The following is a 10,592-nucleotide window of genomic DNA, read 5'->3' on the forward strand; positions in this document are numbered from 1 at the left end:
ATATAAGTTCTGTTTGAGAAAAATTAGAAAATTGTTTCACTAAACAGTTGGCCACTTTTCTCTGTTGGTCTATCACATGAAATCCTAAAATAAATTTAAGTGAAAATCCGAAAGTTTAAGAAAGAATACTTTTGGAAGTCACTGCACTTACTAACAAAAAACAATGCATCTTTAATGCTAATATTAGCAACCAATATACTCTGAAATGATCAAGTAAATCCATTTATTTATGTAAATTCCACAATAATTAAGGTTTTTCTTTTCAATGTCTTTCATGTGGTTTTTGTTCTACAAGCCACTAAAGGAAACATTTGTTTCTCTGCTGATACTCTCTTTAACTTCCACGGGCAGGGTGTCAAAAAGATGGTCCTCCACGATAAGCCCATTTTTACGCAGCAGCCGGCAGTTTCCTAACTGGGCGGGCAATCTGTCCAGGCAGTTTCCTCTAAGCTCCAGCTGTGTGAGCTGCACCAGGTGACCCACGATCTCTGGCAGACTGGTGAGTGCATTGTGGCCTAGACAAAGAACCTTCAGCTTGGTGCATCGGAAGAGAGGTTTGGGCAGGGTTTCCAGCTTGTTTGAGTTAATGGCCAGATGTTGGAGGTTGTTGAGGAGACCGACATCTGGTGGAAGCACTGTAATGGAGTTATGGCCCACATCCAAATGTCGCAGTTTAGGAAGAGTAAACAAGGCTGAAGGAAGGGACTCCAGTTTATTGTGAGAAAGGTGGAGAGATTCCAGAGACTTGACATGACCAATGGATGGTGGGATAGTGATGATTTTGTTGTGCCAAAGTTTTAGGCATGTCAGCCGCTTGAGGTGCTGGAAGCTGATGATCTCTTCTATTGTTCTGATGTTGTTCGACTTCAAATCAAGTTCCTGCAAGTTGGTCAGGCTAAAGATAGCATGGGGGATCCTTTCCAGTTCGCAGTTGAGGAGCTCTAGCTCAATGAGGCTTGTCATTTTTTTCAGACTGTTCAGAACTAGCAGTTTTGTCCCATCGTTGTGCACCACTAGTCGAAGAAGATGCGGCGAGAGCTCTGTGATGTTCACTGGAATTTTTGTCAGGTTACTCTTCAGGCATAATGTCTTCAAATGCCTCAAATCTCTCATAGACTCCAAACCAATCATTTTGTTGTTTTCCGAATTTAAGTTCCCCATTAGGTAAAGCTCCCTCAGACTGCGAAGCAAGTAGACCCAGGGCGGTATCTCAGCAACATCTGTGAATTTAACATGCAGCCGGCGCAGGTGATCCCGTAGGAAAGCAAAACCTGTTTGCTCTACTTTGGCTGGACAGTGGGAAAGATGCAGCTCCTGCATGCTGGTCATTTGGGAAACCTTTGCAGAAAATCTCACCTCAGGAATCAGCTCCAGTTTCAGCACTTCCAAATCTGTCAGGTCAAATACAGCATTTGGGAGACCAGACAGCATAAACAGGTGCAGCTCCTGCTGGTCATGTGCATTGCGCGTGACGTGTTGCTTTAATTTTTCAAACGTCCACTCATGATTGAGGCTGATCTCCCTCAATTTGTTCTCACTAACCTCAGATAAGAAGACACCAAAACGTTTGGAATAAAGTTGATCGTACTGGTCGACCATGTGCAAGAGGAATGCAAAGTCATTTTTGACATCCGGAATGTCGCTAAAGCTGCTCTCTTCCCTTACCTTCTCAAAGGAATACTCTTTTAGAGGTCGTCGGAACACCCAAAACAGGGAGTAAAGGCATGTTATCCCATAGATCAAGATCAATGCCATGTAGGTAACGAGCAGCTTCTTCAGCATGAAAGCCATGTTGTGCGTACAGTAGAATCTTTTATAGCCTGTTAGCTGTTCTATGTCTGGTTCACAACAATGCCTAAATGTTATTTCAGCTAAGAAGGTGAAAGTGTAGGACAAGATCAAAATAAATTTAACAGTTTTGACAGAGGTTTGGGCTACATAGAGTTTGTAAATGAAATCACTGTCCTCCACGTGGGCTCTGAACTTTCTCACCTTCTCAAATAGGGCTTTGGCTTGCTCTCCATCCTTTTTATCCAGGATTGTCATGCTGCTTGGGACCTCTGCAATGGGCTTATCTGCAGAAAACTTGACCCCGAGCATTGGTGTGGATTGGTTGGCATCAGCACCTTCATCCTTCCCCTCTAAAGACACCTGTTTTGGCCCTGAAGAGCTGACCGTCAGCCTCTGTTTGTTCTCCTCAGAATCCTCACAAGCGGTTTCAGACAAAGCTTTTGTTGTCCAAGGAGACTCAAAACACCGCCCCAAAATAGATACAAAATGCTCGATCTTTGAACTTGTTTTGGGGTATTTGAACCAGAAATTGCTACTGACCATGAGAATGATGGTGTGGATAAGTGTAAGGTATGGAAAGTATTTGGAATACCAGGGCAAGGCAACATGGTAACACATTTGGTTGATAAAGACATACTGTTGAAAGTCCAGGTTCGTTTTAACCCCTCTCGGTTCAGGTTTAGGGACAGTCTTCTGCGCTGCCACCGCAGGCCGATGAGTTGTGAGAATACCAGTGATGGCCTTGTTAGAGAGCTCCGTAGGAACTGAAGAGATGGTGGTTGTAACAGGGGCTCCAGTGGGTCTTGCCGAGGATGCTGTTTGAGGGGGGCACAAGTTGGTTTCCGTTTCTGAAGCTTCACCTGTTTCTTCAGGATAGGGAAGGCAAGCGACATTGTCCTTGGTGATCTGCATGGTCATTGCAAATATGGCCAGCATGAGCATGACCAGGCCCAAGTAGTCCATAAAGACGTCCCACCATGGCTTTAAGATGCGGTACGTTGGCTGGATGTCGTTCAGGGAAGCAACTTCAGTGAGTGTAAACATCACTATAATAAAAAGAGAGAACAGAAGTAATCTTATTTAGATCATGAAGTACCTTTACTAACTCTATTTAGGTTACAATGTAAAATGTATCTTTTCAGATGGAGTAGTGTCAATTCTTTGTTGGTTTCCTTATTTTACAATCACTGAGGATTTTTTAACATCTGGGATTTTTCTCCAAATATAATAAATAGATAGGTCGAAAATAAAAGTACTTACAATTTGCCATTTTTTGTGTTATGCGAATTATCTTACAAAGTTTAAGTATACCCAAACTAGTCAACATTGAGTGAAAATTGATATGACTTAAAATTTACACCCAAACACACCCAGCCAACAAACATGATCTGAAAGAAAAACAACCCATAAGACCAGGCCCAGTCTTACAGGGGCAAGGCCACTCGTCATACTGGAGTCAAATAGTTGAAGTAGCTGTACTTTATCTGTATCTTTATAGTTATCATCCTGAAATCCTCCTTGGCTTTTTTTTATTTCTTAAAAAAATATTTCTGCGGGAGTTTAGATGCTCAACACTTGGAGTGATTTTGGCTGCCACTAACTGTTGTTAAAACATGTATTAACATTTGTATGTGAAAGCAGAGTAAAAAAAACTGCGTGAAATAAAACCACAAATCCACAAATGTTCACAAGTAGAGGTCAAAGAGAGAACAGAAAGGCAATTTAAAGCTTCCATTGATAACAATGAGAGTGACAACTGGAAAATAAAGTAGAAGTAGCTTGAGTTACAGAAGAAGCACAGTGAAAACATTACAAATGCATTACTCCCTGTTTCTACCAACAACAAAAAACGTATTCCAGACTCAAGGACTTTTTCAATTCCCTCATCAGAGGTCAAAATGTTATCTTTGATCAGTATAAACAGCCTTCTAAAAGCTTAGACCTTCAGGTCATGAGTATTCTTTTAGACACAAAAGAATGAAGTGATCAAAATAAGATTTAATGAAAGTTTCTAGTAAAGCAAACTTAGACTCTGGTCAACTTGACAGCAGAGTGTGAAAGGTGGCTGTGCCACATTGTTGCCCCCTGCCCCATCTGCTGGAGTCTTATTTCACCAGCACAAAGCAAGCTTTGAATAAGTAACTGAGGCTGCCGCTGAGCATGAGTCTTCACCATAATTGCACCATGGTCTGCTGCACTGAACGTTCACTTCCTGTCAGCCATGTTTCAGTCGTACTTCACAGAGTCTTAAATGTCACGCCATGATGTACACACATAAACACACTATATTGCCAAACATATTGAGTCACAACACCAAATCAATGAAATCCATGGGATAAAAACCCCCGGGACAGTGCAGCCAAGTTATTTTGCAGTGTAATATCGAAAACATATATTCTCATTCATTTTCTAACACTGTTTTAAGTAACATCAATAACATAATCTGCACGAGTTCCAAAAATTTTCTTCTTTTCCTAAAGTGCCTATTGTGGATAATTAGGGTCGTACCTACATTTCTTATAACTGTAGGTTAAATAATCAAACTACCAATCCCTAATTAATTTAATATCTGACTGACAACTTTACACACAAACATTTTTTTTTTGTTTCAGACTTAATTTGTTGATACTGTGAATCTAATAGCTCTTGATTATACAGCAACTTAAAAAAGACTGAATTAGTAACAAAGTCCTAACGAGTGACAGTATAAAATGTCTATCCAAGACAGTGGTATATTATGTATTTTTTTCATTCATTGTGTCAGGGTGATAACTGTGGTTGCTGACTCGGCCAAATCCTGAATAGACTGCAGCCATCACTGATGTTAACAGTTTTTTTAACTATGACATGTTGAAACACCTGATGTATTCAAGACCTGTATTCAACCACCTGAGGAGATGAAAAATTGGATTACCTAGACGGAGAAGTAGAGGTGTTGCTCTTCCTCAGGCCACATGTTGTCAGGCCTGGATATTTATTGTATGTTTAACTGTAGCCAGCCCTCTAGCTTGTTTCATACCATTTAAAGATCCTACACAGTGGGACACATTTATTCAAGCAAATGTACACTGATAATAAAAACACCGCTGTGTAAAGTAGTGCGGATGTCCATTATAGGATTTCTTAAATAGGATTTTTTTTAATAAAACGTTTTAAGGAAGCATACTTAAAAAAAAAACTAATTCTGATTTATGTGTATTTCACAAGAAACACAAAAATTGACAGATCAACTGGTTTTAGTAAACAATAATGGACAGTTGACATACTTTGAGGTATATTCTGCAATTCAACAACTTGAATTACCTTTGAATTGAAGATGGATGAACCTTGTGTGTTTAAGTCAGAGTTTGACTCCAATGACCCCAAAACCCTTAAAGAACATTGCCATGGAGACAAAACTGAAGCAAAAGCTGACGAGGATAACGATCATTTATGAAACTGAAATCAATCAGTTTTCCTTTGAATGTTTCCATCCTTTTCTTGCATATTTGCCTCTTATGAAAAGATTAAATGCTGTACTCATCTTGCATCACCTTAGTTACATGGTTTGCCAAAACAAAACAAAAAAACGTCTATCATTAACTGCCTTCATTATGGTGTTGACTAAAAAAGTTAGTGATTGTACAGCTTGTACTGTTGCCAAATTTACACTTTAAAGTTTTTTTTTTGTTTTTTTTTTGCAGCTATACAGCATACAGGTAAACATTTTTGATGGGGGAAATGTGATTAAAAATTGAGATGCACCCATCAGGATTTTCATGACCCATACGGATTTGGTGGTGTTCTTTAAAGTACATAAGTTATTTTTTTCTATGGAATATAACAGAAGAATTTTCAAAATATCTCAAACCAATAAGTGAAGTTTTTCCTTTTTATTTGCCCCAGTAAGTGGGTCAATTTGTTCAGATCCAGCAGTTCAGGTTTATCAACTACATCTGTGTCTGAACAGTTCAGACAGTCTTTACATAATGATCAACCTTCTCCTTGTGTCTTAACAGGGGTGGTGTGTGTGAGTGTGTTAGTGAGCCTAGAAAAAGACGGAACAGGCCTACTTGGTTAACTTTTGAAGAAAAAAGGCACAATGTGCGAAACTGAAGCTCCCACGTGATAGTGCAGGACCACAAGTCAAGTTCAGTCAGATAAACTGTAACTTCTAAGATGGCTACCAGTGAGTGTATGCAGTTGGACATCACGAGGCATTTTCCCTGCATAACCTTTTAAATATCCTAAAATAATAACAGATTTTCCCACGGTTGGCTGATGAAACACGTCCACTCAGTTTTTGAACGCCGAAGTTTCCCTCTCACTCTGCTGCCTTACATGATCAGGTGACTTGATTAGACGTGTCAAAAAGGAAGCTTCACTACTATGTTTTTCGGCCTTAACAAATCAGTTATTGCACAGAAAAATACTTTATTTTAGTTTATTTGTTTTTTTGTAAAGGAAAATATACTTACTGCCAGCGTTATCTTAGTCCAAGTGTTTCTTCCTAACTCGGCATGCCACTTTTCTAGCCGCTCCTCAGGTGCGTGATTAACCTAATTTCTGAACCTCGTTGTTAACAGCGTTCGCAACAGTAATGACGCCGCTCAGAGAAGCAGAATCCTGGGGAAGGTTTGTTCGCGGCGCTGCTGCTTGCCGGCTGCTAGCCCTCATGTCTGGGTGCACAGTGAGGTTCTCGTCCGTGTGTTAGATAACATGAGTAGCTACTGCCCGAGCAGTGTGTTTCTCTGAAGACTCTCAGATCCAACATGGAGCCGCGCACAGCGCAGTTTGTGGCTTTAACTGACGCTTCCCATTGGACGGCGAGATGAGAGCAAGTTCCCGTAGACGCCGCCCGCTAGCTACCAAATGCTGCGTTTACTGAGCGTGGTGGAAAGGGGAAACAAGAATCATTGTAAAGCCACTAATTTGATTGTTCAATTTAAATTATTCACAAAGACACAAAACATATTGTAGAATATTGCAGGAGGAACAATTTCAAATCGCAATTTTACATGCAGGCATTTTGTTACACCTAAAATTAAGATTTATAGTGTGATTTGGATAACTGCAACATTCGGTTTCGGAAATTTAGAAAGTGTGTGTAAATTACGGAGCGATGGAACCGTACAGCAAAGAAGTGCTTTGTACACGGCTTAACGAATAGGATTTATTATTTGAGAAATATAAATGTCAAGACTTTACTTTAATCTGTCTGACACTCTTGTGGAAATAAGTTAACCTCCCAGTAACTACAAAATAGTAGATGAATGTTAGACCAATAAACAGATTAAATAGAAACTTAGAACTTTCAAGTCCTTCCTCTCGGGACATGAATGCAGCATCGTATTCCTCCTCTTTTAAGACTGTCTGAAAATCTCCTTACTCAGAAATAAAATATTCTATGAAGTTATTTTCTTTCTGTCTTTTTATTTATGCAGTAGAACCCGCATAACTTCCAACTCTTTCTGGTTTGCGTTGATAATGCACGGGGTGGAGTAAATGTCTTCTCAGTCGCAACCCAAACAGGTTTCAACCGGTACCGGGCTGCTGCCTGCTGCCTGCTGCCAGTCTGCTTTCTCTCACTCTGCCCTTGTGCAGTGGAAGAACTGAGAGGGGGAAGAAAAGAATGACGAAAGAAACAAAGAAAAGTAGAAACTAGACTCAGCATGTCAGATTAAACACTGAGGCGGTTGATGAGCCATTGGAGTGAATAAACAACTTTATAGAAAGCAGATGCAATATTTTGCATACAGTTGAAACCAAATATTTACATACACTATGTAAAAAACCCTCATTGATGCCCTCACTGCCTGACATTAAATCAGGCATAACTTTCCCTGTCTTAGATCAGTAAAAATTACCAACATTATTTCTAATTGCTAAATGCAAGAATGATAAAAGACAATTTTGTAGAACATTTTCAAAACGTTCTTCAACGTCAGGATGTATCATACATTTCCTCAGTTTTTAGTAGAACAGTATGTTAAACAGCTGACATTCGGTCAAACCTTTTGGATATCCCCCAAAAGCTCCTTACAATAGTTTGCTGGAATTTTGTCCCATTTCTTCTGACAGAACAGGTCCTGAGTCAGGTTTGTGGACTGCTTTCCTCACACACACCTTTTTAGCCCACACATTTTCTGTAGAGCTGAGATCAGGACTTTTTGATGACCACTGCGAAACATTGGTTTTATTGTGCTCAAGCCACTTTGTAACTAATTCTGCAGGATGGTTCGGGTCATTGTTGATTTGAAAGACCCATTTCACTTCTTGGCTGATGTCTTGAGACGTTGCCTCAATATTTTGACATAATATTGAGTCAGGTGTTGAGTAAGGTTTGTGGCAGCAGGGAAACTAGAATATGCAGAACAGTGGTCCCTGAAGAACCAAGCATGGAGACCAGTGCTTTTTGGGTCTGTGGCGAGACATATGGTCGGTGGGGTGAACCAAGATGAAGAGGTAAAAAAATTGAATCATTTGGCTTTTTCACCAAACAGTGAGGTAGTGGTTAAACCATAATGGGTTTTCTTTTTTAGGACACAGACCTTTCAAAACCCCATGTACTCCCGGCAACTAGATGAGTATGTTGGTATTCAGACCACCAAGGTAAAAATAGTCCATAAACCTCCCTCTTCAGACAAAAAGGAAACAGCACACAGACATTCACACCCAAAGAAGAAACATGCAGGGCTTTAGCTGCATGTCAGACAAACCACAAACAACCACAAAGAAATATACTTGTTTCCTGGAAGCTACTATTCTTTTCTGTTTGCACAGTAAACCTAGAGATTGCATTCTCACACAATGAGGTGCTCTGGCTTGGTAAGAGTTGGGTTGTATATTAGGCATAATATAAAGCAATGATCTGTTGCCTTTAGAGTATTCTAAAAAGTTCTGATGGAATTGAAAATGTATCTAATGATTTGTGTAAATTTACATGTGTTTCAGAGACATGTAAGGATAAAGGATAAAGATTTGCTAAGCTGGCATGCTTCATTTGTCTTGTCTTGTTGTGGCTTGTAATTATTCTCGCATATGGTATTTGCACTGACATGTCAGTCTAGCAGATGTTTTGTCCTGGTAGTTCCTTGAAAATCTGTTATCTCGTTGTGTTTGTTAGGAACATCTAAACACATTTCCGCCCTTTCAAAAAATCCACTTGGGGGCCAAATGGTATATCCCCCAAAAGCTCCTTACAATAGTTTGCTGGAATTTTGTCCCATTTCTTCTGACAGAACAGGTCCTGAGTCAGGTTTGTGGACTGCTTTCCTCACACACACCTTTTTAGCCCACACATTTTCTGTGGGCTAAAAAAAATTCATGTCTTTTGCAAAGACATTAATTCTTTGCAAAAGAATTCATGTCTCTTCAATCTTTTCACATTTTGTTACGTTACAACCACAAACTCCAATGTAATTTGTGGGAATTTAATGTAGACCAAATAACTCATGATTGTGAACTGGAAGGATTTAGTTTTTTTATATAGCGCCAATTCACAACATGTGTCATCTCACAGCACTTTACAAACTCAATTCGATGGAATCATACAGATTTCAAGTCAATATCAGATCAATTTAATTGAATTAAAACATTTTTGCCAATGAAAATCTCAAAAGTGTACTGTGTATTTATAACCATAACCACTTTAGTCTGATGCGCCTAAATAAAATCCAGTGTACTCTCTTTGCGTAAGAAGTCACCAATTTAGTCTACCTGTATCTAATTTAACATCAGTATAAATGCAGTTATTCTGTGAAATCCTCAGAGGTTTGTTAGAGGACACTATTGAACAAACAGCATCATGAAGACCAAGGAACACAGCAGACAGGTCAGGAAGAAAACTGTAGAGAGGTTTAAAGCAAACACCAAAATATGGCTATCCACCTAAACTGTCCAGCCGAGCAAGGAGAGCATCAATCAGAGCAGCAGCCAAGAGGCCTGTGGTAACTCTGGAGAAGCTGCACAACTCACGTGGATGGCAGAATCTGTGGACATGACAACTTCTGGTTCTGGAAAAGATGAGAAGAATCAGCTTTATTGACAAGTTTGCTCTCAGTGAGGATTTTTTATTTTTTTGTATATATAGCAGTGGAAATAAAGAATATCTTTTTAATGTACATATATACACAACTGACTTTATAATAGAATATAATGTGAGATCAGTCCAAGTATGCATGATGTTGTTCTGGAACTCTGACTGTCAAGTGTTCACCAGAGAAATTGTCTCTGTGGCGGCTGGTTTTAGCAGAAAGCGCTCTGTAGTGCCGTCCTGAAAACCCTAAACGGTTTGTATGCAGGGTGTGTTGGGTCTGCAGAGATTTTAGCTGCCCTTTCCTTGACCCTAGACCTGTATAAGTCCTGGTTAGAGGGAAGGTCAGCCCTGATGATTCTCTCTGCAGACCTGATTGTTCGTTGCAGTCTGGACCTGTCCTGTTTTGTGGATGAGCCAAACCACGCTGAGATGGACAAAGACAGGACAGACTGAATGATGGCAGTGTAGAAGATGACCAGCAGCTCATGTGGAGGGTTGTACTTCTTGAGTTGCCTCAGGAAGTAAAGTCTCTGCTGGGTTTTCTTCCACACATTGTCTATGTGTGAGCATCATCTCAGGTTTCGAGACATGGTGGTTCCTCAGAACAGTGTTGTTGAGGGGGGTATATGGGGGTGGTGTTCCCTGAAAGTTCAGCATCCTCTTCACTGTCTTCAGTGGGTTGAGTTCCAGGTGGTTCTGACCCCACTGACCAATCTACCTCCTCTATGCAGACACTGTCCTAGATTAGTCCAATAACAATGGTGTCATCGGCAAACTTCAGGAG

The 10,592-nt window shown here is 40.1% G+C and overlaps 1 protein-coding gene across 2 annotated transcripts; it reads right to left on the minus strand.

Annotated features, from left to right (window-relative positions):
* Nucleotides 1-209: 209 nt before the first annotated feature.
* On the minus strand, nucleotides 210-6,650 carry lrrc8da (leucine rich repeat containing 8 VRAC subunit Da). 2 transcript variants are annotated; one of them, XM_047369303.1, is made up of 2 exons: nucleotides 6,249-6,650; nucleotides 210-2,837 (listed from the first exon to the last, which is right to left on the minus strand). In XM_047369303.1, coding segments are annotated over exons 1-2 (2,550 nt in total). In that variant the 5' UTR covers nucleotides 6,250-6,650; the 3' UTR covers nucleotides 210-288. The 2 variants fall into 2 exon arrangements, with proteins under 2 accessions (XP_047225259.1, XP_047225260.1); XM_047369304.1 differs by lacking the exon at nucleotides 6,249-6,650 and adding an exon at nucleotides 5,095-6,226.
* Between the last annotated feature and the right edge of the window lie 3,942 nt (nucleotides 6,651-10,592).

Source organism: Girardinichthys multiradiatus, chromosome 6, assembly GCF_021462225.1.
Source record: "Girardinichthys multiradiatus isolate DD_20200921_A chromosome 6, DD_fGirMul_XY1, whole genome shotgun sequence".
Classification (NCBI taxonomy): Eukaryota; Metazoa; Chordata; class Actinopteri; order Cyprinodontiformes; family Goodeidae; genus Girardinichthys; species Girardinichthys multiradiatus.